General features: G+C 40.5%; 2 protein-coding genes across 5 annotated transcripts in view; one reads left to right on the top strand and one right to left on the bottom strand.

Annotated features, from left to right (window-relative positions):
- Positions 1 to 336: 336 nt before the first annotated feature.
- Positions 337 to 19,617, bottom strand: LOC307031180 (B-cell scaffold protein with ankyrin repeats-like). The gene is made up of 16 exons (XM_079668055.1): positions 19,479 to 19,617; positions 18,538 to 18,933; positions 16,646 to 16,761; positions 16,412 to 16,550; positions 16,175 to 16,317; positions 14,896 to 15,010; positions 14,074 to 14,270; positions 7,833 to 7,896; positions 7,392 to 7,589; positions 4,929 to 4,991; positions 3,477 to 3,652; positions 1,569 to 1,632; positions 1,361 to 1,390; positions 1,034 to 1,113; positions 846 to 880; positions 337 to 746 (listed from the first exon to the last, which is right to left on the bottom strand). Exons 1-15 carry the CDS (start codon positions 19,489 to 19,491, stop codon positions 848 to 850), a joined length of 1,827 nt encoding a protein of 608 aa, XP_079524181.1. The 5' UTR covers positions 19,492 to 19,617; the 3' UTR covers positions 337 to 746; positions 846 to 847.
- A 2,136-nt stretch (positions 19,618 to 21,753) lies between these two features.
- The window catches only part of LOC307031181 (protein phosphatase 3 catalytic subunit alpha-like), a 65,553-nt gene continuing 62,643 nt past the window's right edge, over positions 21,754 to 24,663 (top strand). For 3 of the 4 annotated variants that reach the window (XM_079668057.1, XM_079668058.1, XM_079668059.1), the window contains exon 1: positions 21,756 to 22,052. In XM_079668057.1, coding sequence (XP_079524183.1) covers positions 21,992 to 22,052 — 61 coding nt within the window. In that variant the 5' untranslated portion in view covers positions 21,756 to 21,991. Of the gene's footprint in view, positions 22,053 to 24,663 lie in introns of all 4 variants that reach the window. The other variant, XM_079668056.1, reaches the window with a different exon arrangement.

Raw genomic sequence — 24,663 nt, 5'->3', positions numbered from 1 at the left:
ATGCAAAGCAGGATTAAACATGTTTCCTGTTTGCAGCCCGGCACAGTGAGAATAACTGCCCTGATGTTCTCACCTGCTGCATGAGTATGTGATGTTCCCTTTACATTCATATACATGTACGGATACATTTCTTTAGCCAAAGCTTGCCTCCCAGCCATCAGGAGGTCAGCAGGTGCTTCTGAGCCAGATGTCTTTGGCTTCTTCACACTGTGAGTGTGAGGATATTTGTTTAGAGATACAGCGTCCTCTAGAGGCAAAGCTGTGAAGGGGTTTTTGAAAAAAGCTTGCTATGAAAATGGTATCCCTTTCCCAGCAACACAGACCCATGAAACAGTATTTTACTTGCCAATTTTTAATGCAAAATATAATCTTAAATTCAGATTGTGATTCACAGATGTTGACATAAAAAACTTGAATGACATGCTGTTATTTAAAAAAAGCTAACGCTAATGCTAAATATTTACTTCATTATCCATTCATCATTTTCTGGGTGTCATAAATGTCCATCCCAGTTTCTAACACAAATTGTATATTTCAGCATATATGTAATAACTTTTACCTAAACCACAATTACATTCCATTGTGTTTGAAAAGAAGCAATAGCAGCCAAACAAGCAGGAGAAAAAAAATATATGTAAAAAGATAGAAATATAAATCTTTGATAATTATACAATCAAAATGACAATCTATGTATTCAAATGAATTCAATCTGGTGGAAGAAAGGAGTCTTTGTAGAATGTTGGAGTCTGTGAATATGGAAAATGTGACAAATGATGAGCTTGAATGAAAAAGAAAATTGCACTTCTTTAGAAATAATTTATAGGAAACATTGTTTTCAGTCCTACCTTCATCGTTTGTCAGCTTTTGAAAAGAAATTTGACTGCAAAACAATTCAGAGGGAAACTTCCTGTCAGGCATTTATGTTTGTTTACTGAAACTGCATGTCTGTTCCAACTCTAATAATATCCAGTATCATGTCAACTTTATATTAATAAAAACTTCTGCCAGGCTTTTACATTGGCAGGTGACTCACATGCTGTCCTTTAAGTGGCTTGCTGTAAACATTAGACTTCACTTCTTGGCTTCCTCTTCGACTTTCACTCTCTGTAACACCTGCAGGGAAATCATCCAACATGCACAGCTGAACAGAGGATTGTGCAGTAAAATAAAAATAAAAGAGTCCCGTTTAGTGTAAGTGAAGCTCACTCGATCAAAGCGAGGCACTGGGGATTCGATTAAATAACACTTCCCTGAGGATTAATTCCCCACTACTGCGACTGTGACTGGGACTGGGGAAACTACAAAGGCATGCAAACACAGGTTTTCTCTGTACACACTCGATAGGATTTGAAAGACTCACTTGGCGTGTGATGAACGATGTTGATTTTATCTGCGGGGAGAGAAGAGTTCTTCAGCCATTTACAGTATACAGGTTATTACAGTCATTTGTAAGGCTCCAACTTTAACTGCACCGCATAATATTAATTTTTTTAAGTTGAAGTTCCAGGAAAGCTTTCTGTGATGACAGCAAAGTTTAACCCTCATGTGAAAGATGGAGGAATATTTACCGTAGACACTGTCATCAGCCTCTCTACTGCTGACGATACTGGCTCTCAGCTGATTCAACTTCTCCTGCAGGAAACAGGAAACATCCATTTATTTTACCATTTGTTTCCTTAAAGCATTGTCTTTTTGTGCTCTGGTTACAAGTTAGGCTATTTTGGAACTTGGTTTGTGTATTTATGCCTGTATATTTTTACTAAATTCACCCAAAAACTTAGGATTAGCATCATTTAAATATTTAAACATAACGTTTCTTAAATCTTGTAAAACTAAATATTATTGTCTAATGTAAGTTATCACCTTGGTAGGTTTTACAGTGTCTTATATTTGTTAAAAACACTGAACACTGTTCACCTGTAGTGCGCATATGGAATGTTACACATACTTGCCAAAATTATGCTTATTGTTTAGCAGTTTCTTCTGATTTATGTAGTTCCAAACAAAAAAATCAAAATTCCTTCTGTAAAAACCTTTTGATTCTAATATGTCAACAAAATAAAACTAGAGTTTTGCACCTGGCTTTAATCGATGTTCACATATCCTTCCTGGAAATGTTTGCAAATTACATTTTTATTATGTAGTTAAAAATGTGAATGCAGAGTATTTCTGCACCTCGCTATTTTTACATAATGTAAAAGATCAGAGTATTACTATATACTACTATTGACTTTGAAAATGTACCTCTGTATTTTTCCTATACGGTGTTTTTTAAATCCACATACAGTACACATAGGTCTTGTGTGATGGTGATTGCTGTGTTTCAGTTCTAACTCCTGTCCTTCCCCCTACCAGCCAGCAGGGGTCCTTAGTTCCCCTAATCACCGCCTGCCCACACACCTGTCCCTCATTAGCATGATTAGCTTCTCGGTGTCCACACTAGCTCGTTTTCATTTAGTTTAGGTGGTTTAAAACAGTGATAATATAACCTTTTAATCTCAACTTTACTACTTAAAAGTATGTAAATCAACTCTAGAATATGACTGTATTTGGATATGGATGAAGTGGTAAGTGGTAGAATGTTTTACTCACTGTTTTGAGTATGTTTTGCTATTCAAAATAGTTATCGCTACAATAAACAGTGGTTTATTTTACTGTAGAATATTACATTTTACTTTATGTTGTATATATCTCATTATATTTACATGTATATAGACTCCTGCATTTACTTTGTCACTTACAACATTCTCTGCATTATTTAGCTTTTTGTATCTATTTATAGAGGCGAAGGAGGGACTTCCCCTCTCTATATAACTATGTTGGAGGAGCTTGGGACTTTAGATTTGTATTGCCATTTCTACACTGTAGCTACTGTGCAGGTGCATATGACAATAAAGCCTTTGAATCTTGAACAATGCTGACCTAAAGTGACCTGAACAACTGTCTATTTACTGTACCTTGTGTATGAAAATGAAAAAGTAAAAATGTTGCTGTTGTGGTTGCATGAAAACAAGACGCCTATAACTGCCCAAATTAGACCAAATTAACTCATATCATTTAAACCTGTATTACTTGATACACAGAGACATTATGACCAGTTCTGCAAAAAGATGCCTATTCCCCCTGCCATGTGACACACACAACAACACTGAATTGAATGTATGTTTTAGCAATGTAATGTTTATAGTGTCTGCTAACAGCAGTAAGCCTATGAAAGTGTCAGTCTTTTTTTTTTGCAGGACGGCGTATCATGAGCAACAGATGGTTACAGTTTGTGTGTGTGTGTGTGTGTGTGTGTGTGTGTGTGTGTGTGTGTGTGTGTGTGTGTGTGTGTGTGTGTGTGTGTGTGTGTGTGTGTGTGTGTGTGTGTGTGTGTGTGTGTGTGTGTGTGTGTGTGTGTGTGTGTGTGTGTGTGTGTGTGTGTGTGTGTGTGTGTGTGTGTGTGTGTGTGTGTGTGTGTGTGTGACCCACTGCACCTCATCCCGGCCTTTCTGAACCCGCTGCAAGTCGCTTAAGCGCTCCAGAGCTGAGTCCACGGTGAGTGCCCCCCCCTTCACACTCTGCTGCAGCTCGATGAGGGTCTGCAGACCGCTCATCTGCTTCGGCACGAACGTATCATAGGTGGCAGAGATGCTGTCCTCTCGCCCACGTGCTGCAACAAACAACAATGAAAACGTCTGGAAAAAACCTCCAAATTCTGAGCAAAAGGTGGAGAAAAATCAGTGGTTAACACACTGGATTTGATACATAATGGCATACATTAAACTGTTAATTCCAGTGACAGATATAAGACAAGACAGAGAATAAAGCCACTCCAGATGGCATTCATACAGGGGATTTGTTGGTAATGTGATTCTGCTCTGCACATCTGTACTGTCAGTGAGTCGGGAAGATGGTTAGTAATGTTCTGGGTGACTGTGATGATCTTCAGATCTGTCACTCAGTGTCAGCGACAGAGGAGCAGAAAAATAACTTTATATCTCTGTAGACGTTCTTTCACACTTTGGATTTATTTCTCATCTTCTTGGCTTGCTCAAATGTGCTACCTTGCGTTTGGGTTTCTGTGCCCATTACTGCTGCGATGACTTTTTTCCTTCATGGTAATCACTACAACTTTAACGCACCAGTAATTATCTAGGAAGGTAAGCATTAAGTTATACCACCCAGCAGGTAATTCCAGCAGGTAATCAAAGAGTTACAGACAAGGCAGCAAAAATTACTGGCACAGTAAAAGTCCTGCTGTCATGAGTAAAACATTTACAGTCTCAAAGTCGTAATGCAAATTCTGTCAAGAAAGGGGAAATAAAGAAGCCACATTTGCGAGCAGAAAATATGGAAATTGCCCCCTGTAGCTGAGAGTTACCCTTGTGTTGTGATGCTTTTTGTTTGACATGATATCCTCAAATGGATTCCTTTCAAATTTGGTTAAAATAATGAAGTGAGGATTTTTTTGGACACAAATAAATGTCGACTGCGACCTGACTGCTTTGTGGAGGCATATGAATGCGAGGCGGTTATTCCTTTATTTAGCTCATCAATCTTTTGGGTCTTTCTGTATAAATGGTAAAGCCAGACCCCCGTACTACCCCTAACCGAGAAGTTATATAAGTTCATAATGTGAATTTTCAAACTGAAGTCTGAAAATAGTAGCTTTTTAATTGTTTTAAAGGAACGTTTATCCTAATGCCCCCGGTTTTTTGCATGTCTCACAGTAGCCCACTCTATTTCCTGTTTGCTGCTGTAACAGAAATATCAGTGTCTTAATACCGTGTTAATACTGCAGGTCAGCTGCTGCTCTGATATTGATCATTCTTCTGTAATCAGTTTTTTTGTTAGTTTTAAAACGTATTGGTTGCGTAACACTAAATTCCTAGAGTGACACTTTAATTGTGACTTTAAAATGATGAACCTTATATCATTGAGATCACCTTGTTTAGTGGGAAGTGAGTACAGATCAGTTTCTCCCTGTTGCGTCTTCTTCTTCTGGAACACTGTGAATACAAAGCATACATAACATTATACAACATTTATTTAGGATGCAGTGGTGACAAGTAACATTATTATTATTATTAAGTATATTTTGCTAAATACTTTTGTACTTAAATAGATTTTGAATGACTTGAACTTGTAATAGAGTATTTTTGAAATGTGGTATTAACTACTGTTAGTCAACTAAAATATCCAACTCTGTTAGTATGCATATATGTTTCTATTTTTTTCTAATTTAGCAGTCAACAACCTCACTGAAAACATTCCAAGCTATACAGATTCCTGCTTCTGCATTTCAAGAATTATTCCACAAGATGGCGCCATACCCTTTACTTACAAACAACCGACTGAGTGCCAAAAAGCCAAATGTAAATATCCAGGAGGAAAAAAACATCCTACTAGTGTTTGAGATGCAGTATAATTGAATCTATATCTGTGAAATGACAGGTTTGGGTTCACAGAGCTTAAATCTGTGTTCCTCTAAGAGAGAGACGTACACACTCCGCTCTGGGTTGAATTAGACGCCCTGAATGATGCTTTGGTAGAGAGCACTCAGAATGAAAGGCTACACTGTGTTGCTGTCAGAGCGGTGGAGCTGCGGCTATGTGACCAACACTGGATTGAAATTCTACATCCACACCCTGCTAGATAATCCCACCTCTGAGCATTTCCTCCATGAAAGCGTCTGTCTTTTCCATGTTTAAACACAGCATGCTCGTAATACCAGCCTGGCTCTATGGCTCCATTCAGACCAGAACAGTGAGTGTAGTACAGCTGAGGACACATGACTGAAGCTTTGCCTTGTGTCTACATTTGTCTCCATGTAGTTTACATGCCTAGTTATTCCAACATCATTTCAGTCTCATTTAGCTGGACACACTGCTGCGAACAAAAGCAAAACTCCTCATTATTTCCACTTGTGCAGCAGTGGTGTCCAATAACTGGCTCCTCGCCTAATCCTCCGCCGAGCCTCATCTCTCCCCTCACATCTCTCACTGCGGCAGTGAGAGTGAGGAGCAGAATGTGATCCTTGTGTGGTTTTGAAGCTCCGCTGTCTCAATAGATGGAAACCTCAGAATCCCTCTCCTTTTTCTTGTGCGCTCTGGGGACAAGGACGATGGAAAACACATGTAATGACTTATTCTGGCTGACTTGGCCTTGGTCTGGCCAAGATTGGTTGCAGATGGCAGCTCGGTAGTTGCCTCTGTTGCTGAGGGGATGGTTGGGATGCAGGATTTTCAGTGGTGCACTCAATTCATTGTTTTGCTTTGTAGGTCCCCATTGGGCAGAGGGATGGCTTACTGGATATAACAGGCTTAATAAAAAGCTTCATAATGGACATAGGGCGCCTGTTGCATTTCTGTGTGTTTTTAAGTGATGGTTAGTGTGGGGAGAGAGTAGCATTATTATGTGGGGGAAATCAGTATTTTGTGTGTGTGCATTTGCTAGAAGAAAACGAGCCCTTTTTAATGATTTATAGGCCTTAATAATACCAGTCACTTTTGGATGTTTCATCTTCATGAAATATTCACGCAGCTGAAATTGAACAGTTAGGGGCTGTGGGCTCTCCATGCAGAGTCTCTCCTCACTTTTGTTTGTTTTGCAGCACATGTTCCTGTGGTCTATGTGGGATAAAAACAAACTTCATCCCAAAAAGCATCTCCACTTTATTCAGCAGCACTCCACTGACTTTGGCGATGCACATTCCAGGCACTTCATCCCACCCACATGATGTCCCAAACTCCCCTTCACTTACTGCGCAGTTTTCACTCAGCTCCATCATGTCTGTGATAAGGGAAAAAAACTGGCAAAGGATGTGCAGCATAATAACGTATTCATTTCCTGAAAATGTAATGAAACCCAATAATGTAACAACCAATACCGTAATGGCTGATATTGTAGGACCATTTACATCGATAATGTCATACCTTTCAGATGGGCTCTTTCTTTTTCCAAAGCAATGGTGTTTTCACTTTGATGGATAATGTAAAACAACAACAAATACAGACTGATACAATCCAGGCTTTATGTAGGATTTAAAATTGATGGCAAATGGCTCGTCGTTATCAGGCAAAGATGCATTCAACTAAAACCAATATTAATCGGAAATGAACCCACCCTAACCGATGCTGATTGGTGGATGTGCAAAGTGGTCCATTAGACCAGAGTGCATCTTAGATCAGATGAGGACAGAAGAACACAATCCAGTAGATTAATGATCTATTAAAGGCTTGTTTTCCCTTTTTCTTATTTGCCTTGTCTGATCTTATGAAATTGCTGCTTTTTGAAAAGGACCTTTCATTACACTATTGTTCATGCTATTATGATTGTGCTTCATTACATTTTAGTCTATTATTACATCATTGGCTGCTACATAATGCAAGAAAACAGCCATAAGTTACCTTTGGTGATGTAAGGAGTGCCGTCCTCCTTCACCTGGGTGCCCTCAGGCCGAGGTGTGGGTGCTGGTGGGCGATTGGCAATAACCACAGCATTTGTTGAGTTCAGGATGGAGTCATATTCATCCTCCAGTGGTAGGTAGATATCTTCCTCCTCCCCCTCCTCTGCTGGTGGCTCTGCATGTTTGCTGGAAGTAGTCCCTATAACACACAAAGTGTTCACTGCACTATCCTGTCATGATCAAGTTCTGCATGATGCTTTTATTGCTCATTTCACAGTGAATCGGAAGCAAACGCTACACGCTGTGCCCATCAGCGAGGGGGAAATATTCAGTGGTCGGAAATGAACAGCAACAGCATAATGATGTGCTGGGGAAAAAAATACAATTCCATTACCGGCTTTCCCTTTGTCCTCCTTCCACTTCCCATCAGCCCCTCACTCACCTGCAGCGCACATCATTTCATACACACTGGCATCACCATTGTCCCCGCCTGAGCTGAACATATTCTGCAACAACAAGAGCATGAAGAGACGGGCTTTATTCTCCATCCAAATCACAAAGGAGAAGCTCAATAGAGGAGATTTAGAATTCAAGGAAAGATGTGTTAATGTTAAAGCCGGGTGTTTGCTATGTTAGAGTGGATTGTCCTTTTCTCAGTATTCATGCATGTTTGACAAGTCCTGATACATTCAGGACTTGTGTGTGACCTAATGTGTGCTTGGCTTGCACACTTCATCCTTCCTGTCAGCTCATTTTCTCACCTGTGTCCTCCTTCCAAGGCACAATTATGAAACAAAAAAAGCTAAGATGACTATCCACTAAGCTTTTTATGCTCCGTCACAATATGGTCTGATTTCTGCCTCCATGCCACACTTTAATATTCAGTGTTTTCATGTCGGATGTGACAAATGTCCAGATTATTAATTTCTCGCTGAATCTGTTGGGACTTCACTTGTGGAAAAAGCAATTTCAGGACTATCGCAGCAAGAGAGAGGTGTGTTGTAACGCTGCTTGCTGCTGGATAACAGAGAGCAGCTTTCCCTCTGCTGCACAGTCGGCCTATTTGCTAATAGCACGCTGAGGGACAGACAGGGTATGATCAGGGTAATTATCAAATCAGACATTCTTCCCCTTTCAGTCCAAACATATCATTTAGTAAGCAATCCCAGACCCTTGGCTTGATATTTAGACTGCATCTGCAATTAGATTGAGACACGGATATCAGTATCTTGCCATGTTTCAACTTCTGATCGAGATGTAAGGAACCGAGTCACATCTTTAAAAAAAAAAAAAAAGAAAAAAAAAAGCTGGATGGATTGTAGATTTAACCTCAAGATGGATTACAAAAGCCTCTATCATAATGCATATGATAACTCCTTAGGATTGCATTTATATTATCAATTTTAATGGCTAAAGTCTGAATTTGAAATAAATCCCAGTTAATAACAAATATTTGCAGAACATATGAAATACAGCTCACTTTGATCTTGACATCCTCCATATACAACCCGCCACGCTCCGTGTTCAGTTTCCAAGCAACACAGCCACTCATGACTCAATTACAATATTGCAATGTTCCTAGCACTGCAAATCACTTATTGGTTGCCATGAATACTTAACAGTGGCGCTTCATAATGGGCCCAACAGGTAGAAAGGACGGGTTAATTACCGTCGCAGCGTGAACATTGACTAATATTAGTTGTATGCTGTGCTACAGCATAGTGTGGTATTTCTGGAGGTAATATCTGGACAGGGGAGGGGAATTTATTTACTAACCACGAATGCTAAATCATTTTACAGATGTCTGAAGCTGCAGGAGCCTCAGGCATTCCAGGCAAATTCAGTTTCAACGAGCAGCAGTGCTGTAGACGGAACAGCAGGCAGGTTTTTGTCAGAGGGAGAGCAAATCTCACACAAACCTGGTATAAAGATCAGGAGTTTGAATCTGGTTTCAACAGCTGAAATGGTCAATCCTCAACATGCGGGCTGACCTGACGCCGTGGTTTCAGGATAACGGAGTCTAATGCATGGCAGATTGTAGAGGGTAACACTGAACCCATCACTTTGATAATGTGCAGACCAAATGTGCAGACTTATTTATTGGCAGGGAACAATAGAAAGTAATCAGCTCAGCAGGAGAAAAAACAATCCCTTTCTCTGTGAAGAGTTATAGTTTTCTTTCAACCATAGTACTGTACATAACATTTAAACACAGTGGTACTGCAGAATGAGCTAAATGCTAATATGGTCACAATGGGGATGCTACAAATTTGCAGCTGGTATAATGTTACCCATGCTGACTTATAGTTTAGTATGTTAACATGCTAACGTTTGCAAATTAGCATTGACCAGATGAGGTGTTTCACTGCATTTACCTGAAAGGGGACCTATCATGCAAAATGCACTTTTGTACATCTTGTATACATGAATATGTGTCCCCGGTGTGTCAGGGAACTCACCAAGTGTCAGAAAACACAACCATCTCTCTTTTCGTCCATACCCAAATCTCGAAAACGGAGCTGATACAGTACAGACGTTAATTTTTCTGACGTCAGAAAAGGGGTGCTCCGCCTATATGGGCAACTCTCCACCTATTAGGGGAATGGGGGGTCGGGCCACGGCCATTGCCGCTCGAAAGCGCTGGAGACGCTGTAGTACATATGCCAGGACTGTAAGTGGTCTGCCACAAAAGCAGCGAAAAAGACTTTGCGTGCATGGTTGCCATGGTTGCCCTTCTGTTTATTCTCCGCTGTGGACGCTCTGGCTCTTTTTCTCCCTCCCCGAAGCAAGCGCTTGCTCTCCGGTTAGTCCACCAGCAGATGACAAAGACCCTCCTCTCCGCCTCTTCCAAGGAACAAGGGGACCGTTTGCAGAGTTTCAGTTAGATTTTTTTCGCCGCGCAACATTTCCGTTAAAGTTTAAATCTTCCGGACAAAATTAGAAAAGTGCCGGTCAAAGGTCTTCTTTGTTTTTTATTGAGCTTTAAAACAAATGAATAATGACTCTATATAATCATATAAGAATAAAACACGGAGGACGGAGCCTCTCTTTTCCTCCCCCTCTTCTGAGAGCCCAGCAGCTGATCAGAGCATGCTCCCCTCTCCTGCAGGGGGGCGTGGTCAGCTGCAGCTCACAGAATCATAGACCCTCCAGAAAAACGCGATTCTGCGATCGCAGAATTTACCGCATAATCAGCAAAATGGCGCATATTTTTAAAAGGCCGCATATTTATCAAAAGGCCGCATAATCCCCGCATTTTTCCACACAAAGTTGAGAAGAAAAAAAAGTTAACTCGTCTTGACGTGACGTCATCAGCTCGCGCATCACAGAATGTAAACAACACTGTATAGAGTGAACGTGTGGAGCTCACACAAATGAAAAAATCTAATCCATCTCATTTACCGACGAACATTTATACTAAAGACCGGGCAAAAAGTGGGGGGAAACTATTCTGCACCCCGTGCAACTGTGTGTTGGAGCATAAGAGAAAATCGACGGTGACGACCCACTTTGATTCATTCAACCATTCGAAAATGCTTTCTGCTGCTGCGGACAAGAAAGCCAAACAACTCACGTTCACCGAGGCATCAACCTCCAAAACCCTTTCGAGGGCTACAAGAAACGAAGTGAGTAGCCTACAAGAAACGAAGTGAGTAGCCTACAAGAAACGAAGTGAGTAGCCTACAAGATTGAAGCTGGTCAGATAAAGAACTAGTAAATGAAAACAGAATGAGGCGGAGAAGTGTGTTTGTGTGAGATTAAAAAAGCCCAATTGCTTTTACAATAAATAAACATTGAATGTGTTTAATTGAATAGTAAAGGGGTTTAACGTTAGTGGCAGGTTGTGTGCGAGAGAGAATAAATAAGACAGCCCAATATTTAAAAAATTGTTATTCTTTCCCCCCGCATATTTCGCAATTTTCCGCATATTTCGCAACTTCCCGCAATTTCACCGCATAAAATCACATAAAAACCCTGCATGTTTAATCGCATAATCAAGGATTTTAGCACGCATAATCAAGGATTTTAGCCCGTATAATCAAGGACTTTTGCCCGCGTTTTTCTGGAGGGTCTAGAATCAGCCCTTGCAAAAACAGGGCTGGAAAAGAGCAAATAGAGCGAAATGAGGCATGGCTAAAATGCAGGATCTGTTTGGTATTTTGAAAAAAAACTTCACAGACATGTTTTATATAGGCATGGCCCTACAATATATTATTCAAGTATAGCATGATAGGTGCCGTATGAGAAGTCAGATCACTAAATAAAAAAAAATCATTCAAATGATAAACATCTCTCTGGAGTAAGCTTAATGATTAAGCAGTCTCTGACTAACCAAACATAAAATGCAAAAAGGTCTGTGGAGTCAAAGTGCAGGGTGAGGCATATTTGTCCCTCTTGAATTTGGATAGGAGTGTACACGAGCACAACGTGCAGCACATGAAAGGCTCTGTAGTCTTCAGAGGACCATACAGTAATTTGTATTTATTTATCGAGGCCTGCTCGGCTCTATCTGAGCACACAGTGGAATCTTAGTCGGAGCGCAGAGTCCATCTTAATACCAAGTGACACTCAGCCAAATGTGTGACCCTCTGTTAAAATATGAAATGAGGACAATGTGTGTTTGTGTTACTAATAAAGATTTGTAACGAGGCATTTTGAGGACATGAACATCGTCAATAACAGCGGAGCATTTTCTATATTTATAATTCTAATTATGCACACCCTGAATAATGAATCTTTCCCATCTGGAGCAGTTCACAGCTAATTAACAAAGAAGTGGTGCCAGGGCAGAGTAGTGGATCTGACGCAGGCCCAGTGAGTGATTCAGCCCGTCTATAAAGCTAAGGACCCATCCATCTAGGATTTATTGACAAAGTGCTGCCACACTGACTTCCAAATCACTGATGCATCATGGGTTGATTAATTGGGGTGGGGGTAACAGTGAAGATCAGTTAATGAAACTGCTGTGCAAAAAAAACAAAGAAAACAAAACCCCTCTTACACTTCCTCTGTACTGTAGCAACACGCATGTAGTTTTATCTATCAAGATGAATTTTAATTAAAGGAAATTGTAAATGTCAATTGCTTGTGCATGTCGATTTCTTAAGTTATGTTGCATCTATAGGCGTGTGGGGGTCCCTGTGGGGAGGTCTCGGTTTGACACCACTGCTCCCCTTTTAGCTGATCCGACTCGCTGCAGACTCGCCGAGCACCGCAACTCACTAGAGCAATCTGATCAAACCTAGCTCCATCTGCAGTCACTCTCAATTAGCCGCGTTGCTAGGGATGAATATGTTTGGAACAGCTGCTGGAGTGTCGAAATTCCCCTCAAGGGGGAACTCTCTATGGGTTGATCCCAGCCATCAGAGAAAGTTAAAAGTTGTCAGCATTATAAGGGAAGACGGGAGATAAGAGCAGATTTTCAAATGAATGAACGCCGATTATCTCGCTGTCTGTTACACAGTGACATGTGGGGGGTTGAACAATGCAGCTAACTGGAATCGTTTGTGCTCACATTAAAAGATTAGCTGCTTGAACTTAGTCAGTAATGTTCTATATACAAATGTATTATGTGCATCTATAATGTTAGGTTAAGTAATTGCACGACACATCAATAAACCTAAAGGTCATTCAAAGGCTGTTTTCAACTAGTTTATCTGCATTACGATTACATCCTCCTCTACTTTCAAATGGGTTCTTCATTGGCCAATGCTACACCCTTCCATCAAGACAATCTAACCAGTAGTTCTTCCGTAATCTTTCTGACAAACAAACGGCGATACAAATATTCCCTCTTTGCTGGATGTAATGTGTTTTCATCCTGCCTTCTTGACTGTGGCAGCGTCATGTCTTTTAACGATAATGTCCTCACCGCCTAATGAAATTAGCTCTGGAAAAAACATTATGATCCCAGTGTCCTCCAGATTTATCAAATAAAGGGATGTGCATGCATGCAATGGATCTATTAAATTAGGATTGCAGCCAACGTGATGTGTTTAGTGAAGTGGGAGGTTGAGCAGGAAGAGGCTCTTCATATTAACACGAGGAAATGGCAGCCATTACGCCAGAAAAACCCAACATTAGTGGCTGCATTAATTGTCTGAATGTATGCAGACAACCTGCGCTCGGAGCCATTGTGCATGCATGAACAACCTTTCTACTCTCTGTGGGGGTGTTCCATTAGGAACCTCACAGGCCAAACGCACAGGAAGAGAGGATCCACTAACTGAGCCCTGAGCTGAATCTAAAGCCGCCAGTTAGGGAGCGAGGTCGCCCCTGAAATACAGGTCACTCCCCCAGCTTCCCTCCTTCCTTTCCTCTCCATTCTGTCCATTATTGATAAAGCACCACTCACTCATAGTCCTCTGTACGCTCTATTGGTGTTAGTGAGTGCATTTCTGAGTGCTGCACTGCATCCCCTGATCCCAGCAGCTGAGGTGCATTGTGGTATTTACCACAGCTGTCTGCAGGTATTTGGAAACTATGGAATTCCATTCAGGTGACATTAAATACTGCTGGCTCGATATAAACGATGCCTCTGTGGATTTAATTGGCTCATAAAGCACCATGAGAAGCTGTCATCGGATATTGACATTTTGAGAACTGTCTTCATTATACATAAGGTCCATGAAGCTGATACAATAACTACTCGAGCAAGGTGAAGGAAGTGAATGAATAGTTACCAGCCTTTCCTTCAAAAGGACGTGAAGCTGGGTATGGCCGTGTGTCTTGGCTATCTCAGTGGGAGTGTGTCCGTGGCGGTTGGCGGTGTGCAGCGCTCGCTCTGCCCCGGGACACTGCAGGAGCACGCTGGACACGCTCCTGAAGCCATACTGGGCAGCAAAGTGGAGGAGTGATGGGACATCTGAATGGTGGAGCTCTGATGTGGATATTTTCCAGTTTAAATGAGAAAAACACTTTTTTTTAAATTCACAATCTATACATAATATTCCCTTTCAACTTCCTTTACATGTGCTATCTTGAAGTTGACCTAATGTGAACGGTTTCACACAATCATGAGTGGAAGACAGCTCGGAGGCACTTATTGACCCCTTTTTAGCAGTTGAGAATCAATCTCAGGAGCTGATGAAGCCATCAATCTGCCACATAATAAGCCAATAAATGATGGAAGTGCGTCATGCAAAAGTAAGGCATTTCAACTGTGAGAATTACGTTCATTACACATTGTTGCATAAACACATGCTCCGGGAAAGGATGGAATTAACATCTGTTGTTTCAAGGCTTTTATATCAATGATGCCAAAGCCATACTTTGAAGTAATCATCACCTGTTACTCACGGGTAGATCTGCAATTAGTATTTTCATCCTAGTTAGGGACTGTGTAAGTACATTTTGGGGGATTATACCTTACTGTATATCCGTTCATACTGCAATTGATGCATGCTTGGCACTTCTCCCAAACGTTTGAGATAGTATCTTTGCATATGTATGCCAATCATATGTTGTTTTGTTCAATGTCAGTCCACAATCCTCCAGTTGTATACCTCTCTGGGATGTGTTTTCACACTGGAGTCCCTGAAACCCTCCGTTGGGCATGTGCTTTAACAACATGGAGGTTAACTTCTGGTCCAGATTCTGCACAGAAGACTGCTGAAGAGCCTGAAATGAAATCGAAGCATATCTCTGACTGTAAATTGATGAGTAAACAAAAGCAGCACTTTTAATGGTGCCATTATAATTGTATGGTAAAATACAGTCTTCAGGAGAAGCTATAGAAGTTTAACATGCATCAAAGTCCAGTCATGTCAATCCAGGCTTTTAGTTTGAAATCCTTTTGGCTAATTCTTATTTTGGCATTGCTCATGTTTGCCTCTTCAGCAAAAGAGACCATAATCAAATGAAGTGTTCATGGCAGAAAGAGACCTGCCCTTTCATTTTTCGAGAGCTGAGGCAGTAAACAGTGGCGTACATAAACATCAGCAGAAATATGCGCATCCAATTAATTTTCTGTTTCTTTCTAATGGCTGGAAGTGGATTGATTTTAAGCAGCGTTTTAGAGCGGCGATTGCCTAATTTCTATAAATGCGTTGCATAACGATGAGTCACTATAACGCATACAGAGTGCCTCAGAAGAGGTGCTTTCCTCAGAAGGGAGAGAATAGAGCAGCATTCAAATGTGTTTCCTGCGTAACAAAATCAATGGTTGATAGACTTATTTGAATATATTTGCAAGTGTTAGAGCTTTAAAACTGAGGTATGCACACTGCTTGTTCAAAAAAAATGACAAATGGTAATATTACTTGTTACAGAGAGTAATATTGCACAAATAAGATTTAGAAATATTAATGTACATCTTCATAATTTGAATACCTTCTTTAAAAGTGTTCCTCCATTTATACAAACAGTGTTTTTTCATAATAACTTCCCACTACAAAACTGCTTTATTAGGTTTAGAAAGAAGTGTTTTGGCTTTTCTTTTTTTTGCAAACTCTATGTATGCAGCATACAGTCGTAGCATAATTTCACTCATGCACATAAGTAGAAAATATACACGTTAACCTTACAAATAGCAGCCTTCTGTCTAAAAGTCCTGTGCTTTTCACCCATCCATCTACCTTACACCTCCCCGTTAAGCCGACTTTTTGCTCTTTATGATACGTCATTTGATTCCTCTCTGCCCCAGCAGTAGTTACAGACATTTTTTGAAACCTAGGGCCGCTGACCAGGCTGCTGTATTTGACGCTTCGGGACTGAGACCAGGCTGATTTATTTGTTTGCCCCTCCCTGCCTGGTGCTTTTCAAACAGCCCTTTATTGGCTTTACCTGACACATGAAATCTACAGGGTCTGCTGCCCTCGCCAGAAGGCAGGTTATTTCCTCCATGTTGCTGTAGTACTGCAGCTGTGCCTTGCTCAGTGGCACCCCATTGCTATACACAGTCACTCTCACATGTCCTGCTGGAAAATCTGCAACAGAAAACATGAAGAAACTTAACACAGAAAAGCCCAAAACACACTGTAGATTTTATTGTACACTCATTATGTCATGGCGCGTGTATACCTGGCGCATTGACACAGAGGATCCGTTCATTCCAGCAGACGGGCTTCACTCTCAGCCTCTGATTGTCAGCGGTGAACTCAACCTCAGCGTCGCTGCCAGCCGACTCATTTTTCAAAAGAATGAACACTTCCGTGGAGCTCTGCCAAAGAGACAGTACAGTGAACTGCAGTGCAGTCAATTTTAGGGATGCTTTATGAAAAAAATAAATGGCTTACTACTGCCTGAAAGCCTCACCCCACAGGGAACTCTGGAGGGAACAACAGCCATGGACCTGACACTGCGGGCTGCAGCCTTTCGCTCCGATAGCCCACGTATCAGGGGTTTGACATTTGCAGCTGAAGCTAATGCACCTACAAAAGATGGGAAATTGAACATCACAATTGATTATGCACTTGTGAATTGTACAAAATGGGTTTCTGATACCGTAAGCTAGCCAGGTCTATTTTGAGGCATGCTAGCATCATGAAGGAGCATATCAAAGTTAAATTCCTCCTCAGGATGAAGTGCACTAACTAATCCCTTGACTTTGTTATCTAGCACAGTTATCAGGTCAACATTGTAATGGTTTATTTGTACCTGGAAAAACAAATGACATTGCACAAGCTAAAGTCAGATTTAAAATAGTTAACATATCACCTGCTAAGATTTATAACATTGTCAAACATCATACTTGCTTGCGCGCTAACGTTTGTATTGCTACTGCATTCTACTGTATGTGTTAGCCTTAGCTCAACACACTTTTGTTTCTCAGTAGCCCTATAGTATTATTATTATTAAATAATAACAAAACCTCGAGAATAATTCAAATCTAAAGGTAATTATTTGATTAAAACAAGAACAAAGCAAACCAAGTTTAAAAGTAAATAAGGTTTATTTACGTTAAATCCAAAACTCTTTTATAATTAACATTTTGAGTGAGTCAAATAAAAATGATACCAATAATAGTATTGTTTCTGTTGGTGTAGTGCCTCTTGCATTGATGAAGTGCACGGATCTCCACCTGTTTACACTCAAACACCCACATGTCTGTTGTGTGCTAACAAGCAAACGGCATCATCCTGTGTGAATAGGGAGGGTACTTCTGGGTTAAAATATAACCGTCTGTGGGATCCTGGCCTGAAGCACTTTCACTGTATCAGTGCAATGAAGTGACGCAGAGTGCACTTGAATTTGCATGGCTCTAGAAGAGTAACAGTGATGGCCAAAGAGGAAAGAGAGACTATTTGCATCAGATGTTCCTCCTGCACATGCACCTGTTTAAATAGAAGCGCGCGCGCGCCCCCCCCCCCCCCCCCCCCCCCCCCCCCCCCCCCCCCCCAGCGTTATGAGTTTATACAAATACTGCAATTAGGAAAAACAGGGAAAAGGCCGGGGATAATTGGCCGGGTGGAGGGGACATGCTGGAGATGCTTAGTCTGTGCGGCTGGTGCTTTAAAAATATGAATGCCAATCTAAACAGTGGGTAAAAAAAGTCAGTAAACAGGTTTCCTAGCTGCTGCTGGGACGTTCTCACAAATAATGAGGATTGTTTTCCCATCGTATTTATAGCAGGGAATGGTGCGGCTGTGTACAAATATTCCTAAAGGTTTCCTTTTTTCTGGCTTTGCACGGATGCAAATTGTGCCTAAATTGCAGGTTTACTACATGCCGTCAGGATATTTGAATGTAACATTTCTGAATTCCTTTGGCTGTAATGGTCATTACATTTAACTGGGTAAAATAATACCTAAATAAGATATGTGGGGAAAATAAAACAATAATCTGAATTTGCAATTAAGTAACCTTTTGGGTACCGGTTAAGTCAAATGAAAGGGCATTTATCTTTTGTACTTACCTTCCTTTTTTGAAATAAGTCCAATACACAATCATATGCAAGACAGAATTCCTCTCAAGACGAAATCTTATTACGATGAGACCGTTTTCTATGCATTGGTCAATTTTGCGAGTTAGGGCATGTCTTCAAATCGATCGAAAATATCCAATTACACATTTAGATGCTTATATTATTGTTATCTTAATAATCAAGTTGCGAAGTTTCATGAGGATATCTATTAGTTAAAATGTAAACCTGTAGTATCTCCCCTTACAGCTAGTCAGTCAAAAACTTTTCAGAGCCATTGCCCTACCTTTTTTCACAATATCAGTGACAGCGGACAGGTACTCGTGAGCATCTTGTTCACTGGAGACCTGCAGGCAATCGTCTCCGTTCAGAGGGACCTGCTCCAGCAGGGGGGCCAGGCTCTCCACCCCACACAGGAGCACCACCACAGCAGTCGCAGGACACAACACACGGGCCAGGAAGAAACGGCGCTTCGGACACAGCCCCTCCAGCATGCCCTCGGAGAGGATGAGGAGCTTGCAGGAGTACTGGGACAGGCGGAGGAAGTCGTCCTGCCGGCTGGACACGGTGGCGATGTCGTAGGAGCAGATGGAAGCCTCTGAGAGGGCACCGGTGAAGAGGGAACGCAGATATGTGGCCCATTGCTGTGCCTCACACTCATAGATGATCAACAGCTGCTCAACTACGAGAGAAGTGGATTCAACAGTCAAGATATTTGTATCTCAGGTTGTTCCAGCACAATCATGAGAAACGCTTTTGCAGGCAGGCTCTACTGAAGTCAAACAATCAATGGAAAATAAAACATAACAATATAAGAAGCGTGACAGAAAAATTATTAAAAGATTGCCTTCAAATTGATAGAACACATGCAGTAGTTAGATTGAATCATATCTCTCAAGTATATTATGAAAAAAAGTACAGATTTACAGAAAATACTTTTTGCTATCACTTTTTTGCAGCATATTTAAATGTAACATACTGTGAGATGTGATAATGTGAGAAACAGTGAACCATCATAACCAATTTTGCTTTGATATTGAAATAATACCAAAAAAAAACATTTTTCAATGTTTTTAATATTGTTCCAAGATGTATTGTGCCCATCAATATGTTGCTCTGAGCATTGCAGACCATTATAAATCAGCAACGCTCATATTAAAGCAATGGACCATTTTCATTACGGCATGTGATAAATGAATAAATAAATAATTCAAAGGGACAGCTTACCTGCGTGGCTCATGGCTCAGCGCTGTTTGTCTGCAGGTCTTCCTTCACACTGACAGGGGGAACAGTCTGCTATTGTCAGGAGGAGCGCTGATAAGAGGGAGTTTCCTGCTACACCTTTATACACATAGAAACAAAACCTCATTTAAACTAACATCGAGCCTGTTCTCTGGTCTGGTACAAGGAAGAAGTTTGGATGTCAGCCTGTTATTCAAACTTTACTACAGCACTAGTTCCATGGCAGCGATCCTAAGTCATTTAATCAGTGGAATTAAATGTACTGCATGTGATGGAAAATCCCCAAAACTGATTCTGCGGTTTGGACATCAGAAGCTTGTCTTCCAAGTTTAGTTTTGCTTTCAACATGTTGCTACCCAAAACGATGAGTTATAAATGTCTAGTCATTAAAGAATGTCTAAATAATGTTTATTAACTGAAAAAGTTGGCATACGTGGTTTAAAAAGGTCTCTGTTTGTATAATTATGTAAGTTTGGTGGGGATTTCTTTCCTCATTATACTGTGTATATTTTTTTACAGATTAAAAACTACCAATGCTACAGTGAAATTTGAAATGGAAACAGACGACACACCCAAAATAACAAATAAAGACAACCATAGCTTACTTTATTCCATGGCATTTAAAATACAGAGTAGGTCTTCATCTGAGCAAAACACAGCAAATAATAAACACAAAGGTCGCTGGTGACAGGTGATCAGTAGGAGGAAAAACTTGAGTCACAGACTTGCCCGAGTTTAATTAAGTCTGCAGAGCAAAAGAGTGCAGAGCAGAGCACGAGGAATGTTAAAACTAATGATCTGGTGTGAATGTCTCAGCACGGGCAGATACAAAGACTGTAGGATGTTCTGACCTATATGCATACCCACAATGTTAAAGTCGGAGCTTCATTAACTGCCTCCATCTGTCGAACAACTGACTCATACCACACCAGCGTGTCGCTAATAGCCGATTGCCACCATTTATTGCCTTTGGGCAGCAGTGTGTTAACTGAATTGCGCCACTGTGGAGAAAATGAGCGGGTGTAAGCTGAGGTCTCCTTCAGCGAATGTACCTGGTGATGACTCACTTCACCTCGCTCACATTTTCTCTTTGCCTAGTCTGATCCAACCCCAAAGACAGGAAGCTAAACCCTCCTCTGGATCTGCAGTGAGTACAACTTGACCTCAGTGAGTGAGATACGTTATCATCATCATTGTAAGCAGGACTGACACTGCACCTCTGGTCCTGAGGGGGGCACTAGAGGAAAAGTATTTGAGAATTAAAATGAGAAAGAACAGCAGGTCACTGAAACTCTCAGGATTCATCCTCTGGGAACTATGAAAATCATTAGCAGATTTCATGGAAAGGTTCCTTTCCATGAAGAGGTGGAAATAGCTCCCTAAGATTGGATAAAATATTTATAAAAGTTTGTGGTAGCCTGATCTACATAAGTCGATTTTGACCAGTAAAAGACAAAAGGTTATTTATGGCAAACATTTAAAAAAAAATTATTATTATTATTATTATTTACCATGTCATTATTTAGTATTTTTATTCTTAGGATTTTGAGTTAGTATCTCAAGGTTTTGCCTTTTCATCTCGTCTAATTATCTGAAAAATATTTAGGTTTTATAGATTGTGTATCTCATAATGTTATTATATATCTATTAAACTTGACATAATTCAGCTTAAAGCTAAATGTTCATTGATCAAAGAAGGTCTTGCCAAAAAACTGCAGTTGAAAAACCAACTGGCTTACAATGGCACATTTAAATAAATGTTCATAAGAGTGTATTGTTGTAATATATATGCTTTGCTTTGGATTTGATGCAGCAATACACTATGGCTTGATCCTTTCCTTCATTTGAATCTGGCCCGAGGCTGTTTGTCACATGTCAGCTGCTTTTTCTCCCCTTTACCGTGATTTTCTGCTGTATTTCTATTCCTAATTATCCTCTGTTTTCACTTTCATCAGTTTTTTCCTGGACAAAATAGGCTTCCATGTATTTATATAGATAGACCATGTTGTGCTTAATGTAATATAGTATCTGCTTTTGTGGACATATTACACTAAAACAATTATTTGGTTTAGCATTTGTTGATTCAATATGTATTATGCTTAACCAGCTCCAAATATGATACAAGTTAGTAATACAGTTATTCACTCAAGGCCAGACTGACACAGGAACAGCTCTTCGATGAAAGTGAAGGTACAGTTGCAGCTCTCCGCCAATATAAATCGTCGCTGTGATTTGGGGCGGGTCCTGCGGGTTAGCATGTTTGACTGCACACTGTGCTCAGACAACTTGATACAGAGTAACAGTAAATCAGACAGAGCAGCTCCTACAGCACCAGCAGTGTAATTGTAACCCTGTTGCAAGTATTTTTGGCCGCTGATAGAACCGAGTGAGATCACTGCGGTCTCTTTTCTCGGATAGACTCAAGAGTTGTTCGGCAGGAGCAACGCAGGGACCGTTTTCTCATTTCTGTTATATCTCAATATTATACCACACTGGAAATGTCCGAAAACAAGCCGAATGATGAACCGAAGTTATCTACGACGGACAGGGTGGTGAAATGTAAGTGTCATTTTTCATGCCACAGCTCTGAGCAGCACTTGAAGAATTCACGCTCGTAGCAGCAGCAGAGATGTAGACGAAAATTGTTTGCTGGCCATGGAGGAAGAAGGGTGTTAGCCGAGCTATGACAGCAGCAGTAAACTAGGAAGTGAGGCTAACTCCACTTTGTGGACCGGAGCAATATTTTTTCTAGAAATGTGTCACATTCTGGCTGTCCGCTTGTCTGTACATGCACTGTTTTCATTATTGAGCCAGCAGTTTGCCAGATGCATGCTCGTTTTGTTTCCTCACAGCGTTACAGTATGCATGCAGATATGGCACAAACAGTGCATTCAAACCTCTGGGCGATTTCCCCTCATGCATCACCAAGCATACTTTTTACCAGGGCTCCTTCTTTTTTTTTCTTCTTTTTTTTTACCATTGCATAATACTGCTGGATGTCGCCTATAACGTAGTATGATGGCGCTATTGTGTGCCTTCAGTGTTCATGCCATATGTGCTGCTTCTTCCTGCCTGTGCATTTTACTGGTCTGACATTCCACCTTTGCAGTGTACCATAATAATGCAGTAAAGATCATAATCAAGTGGACCTACCCCTCAGCAGGAGCAGTGCAGCCTGCCCAGTTTCATGTCATCTTATGTTGACATAAAAGGCAGCACACTTAAAGTTGCACTGTTAAAGCCAATGTCTGTTATAATATGAGCATTTTATGTCCTTCCAATTTATTATGCTGGAAGGCAAACCCAAAGCCTTCCCTTAGTTCGATTTAACATGACATAATGTGTTTTTATGCTTGCTGGTTGTCATCCAGCAGCACTAGTTGCAATGCATTATCCTCGCCCGCTCCAGTACACCACGACAGGCATGTGCAGCCATCAGTGTGTGGAGGGAATCGTTGAGTAATTTTATTCAGGCTCAGATGCAAAGGTTCAACCAGTTGAAGTGATTAGATCATTGGTGACCATTAAACATCAATATTCTGCTGAGAAAGGCAGCGCTACAGTGTTCAAAAGCCCATGACTGGAATCATTGACTTTATTAAAGACAAGCCTGAGCTCTGCCTCGCACAGTATTACATATTTATCATTGATTTCATGAGCTAGTGCCATTTGAAACTGAATGAATGTTCAACAAAATGATAAGTCTTCTCTGTAGCAAGTCCACAGCTAACCAGTTGTGTTGTGGCTACATTTTGCTCAGGAAAAGGGGTTCAGAGTCACAGCAGGTCTCTTCTTTGATGAATATTTCAAGAGATCATCCCCCTACAGTCTCCACCAACTTGAAGGCTAATGAAAAATAGATTTGACAAGTATGGGTTTTTTAAGAGATTTAACATTATCACTGGGAGACTTGGCCGGTCATGTTGGATCTGAAGCTACTTTTCCCTTTGTCACGCTGAGGAGATGCCATCATGCACCTCTTGACTCTGTATCCTCTGCTCTACACTCAGGGAAGCTCTGCTATTGGCTTAATCAGGTTAAAAAGAATCGATTTACCATTAGAGATGCTGTCAGGGAATCTTGAGAGCTCAGATTCTAGGGCTCAATCTCAAACCTGATGTTGAGATCAGCAAAGTAACTCGTTACAGTTTGGAGAAGTCTGTGTTTTGGTAATGCATCAGTATTATGACAACACAGACGCTGGCTGTGTACAAAGCACCTCTCCAAAATAACTGCAGGCTATAGGTGTGAAGTCATTTGTTTTCAGCTGCCTAGTTTGCCCTGCTACAGGTTTTCAGTCCAACTTATCAGAAGTGCTTTGCATCCACCTGTTTTCAGAAACATTATCATAATGCCTCTGCCGCAGAGTAATTGCTCATAAGAGTGTAATCAGCTGAGGCAGGAGAAATTGCGTAATTTTCAGAAAGATGGATTGAAGCTGAAATATGAGCAATTTGGAACATGAAGCCGTTCTGTTTCATGAGCTCCATCAGGTGCATGTTAGCCAGTGGTTTAATGTTGTTTTTAAAAAGCCTGCTCACACCTCTGTTGACTGTTGCATCTGGCTAAACAGCGTTTAAGCTAGGATTAAGTTACACAAGCAACAATCCTGATATCATGACGTCTTTTGTCTTTTTCTTTAACTCTCATAGATGAATTGATGAATCATTAGTTTTATACATTTTATTAAAATAGTGAAACATTTCCATCCAACTTTCTCCAAAGTGATGTCTATTAGTGTTTTTGTTTCACTTGAATATGATATAAATCTGCAACTCTCTATATTGGGGCAACATTTGGAGGATTTTCACATAAAACTATTATTTCAACAATTAATCCATTATTTAATCATTATTCTGTCAATTGCCGAATGGATTAGTTGACTAATTATTTCAGCTTTGTTGTCAATTCATCTTTGGTCCATGAGTTGTCAGAATACGGTATAACATTTAAGAAAATAATTTCAAACCAAATTTAAGAAAACATTTTTTTTTTTTATTCACAATCCAAAACCCCCAAAATAGTTTAGTTCAATACTAAATCTAATCAGGAAAACCAGATACACAAACTGTTTCCCCGCACTTCTGCTTGAAAAGCAATCAAAATTGTATTATTGCATTTTTTCTGTTACTATTTAACATTTGTATTTGCAGCTTCTTTGAAAATATAA

This window comes from Notothenia rossii (assembly GCF_949606895.1).
Source record: "Notothenia rossii genome assembly, chromosome: 3".
Taxonomy (NCBI): domain Eukaryota; kingdom Metazoa; phylum Chordata; class Actinopteri; order Perciformes; family Nototheniidae; genus Notothenia; species Notothenia rossii.
This window is presented reverse-complemented; position numbering and strand designations above follow the sequence as displayed.

Bases quoted from the DNA above. Each gene is read 5' to 3' on its own strand.
- LOC307031180 (XM_079668055.1), bottom strand. The intron at 4,992-7,391 runs GTAACTTATGGC...TTGTATTCACAG, and splicing joins CACTCCTTACATCACCAAAG to TGTTCCAGAAGAAGAAGACG. The intron at 1,633-3,476 runs GTGCAGTGGGTC...TGTTTCCTGCAG, and splicing joins TTCAGAAAGGCCGGGATGAG to GAGAAGTTGAATCAGCTGAG.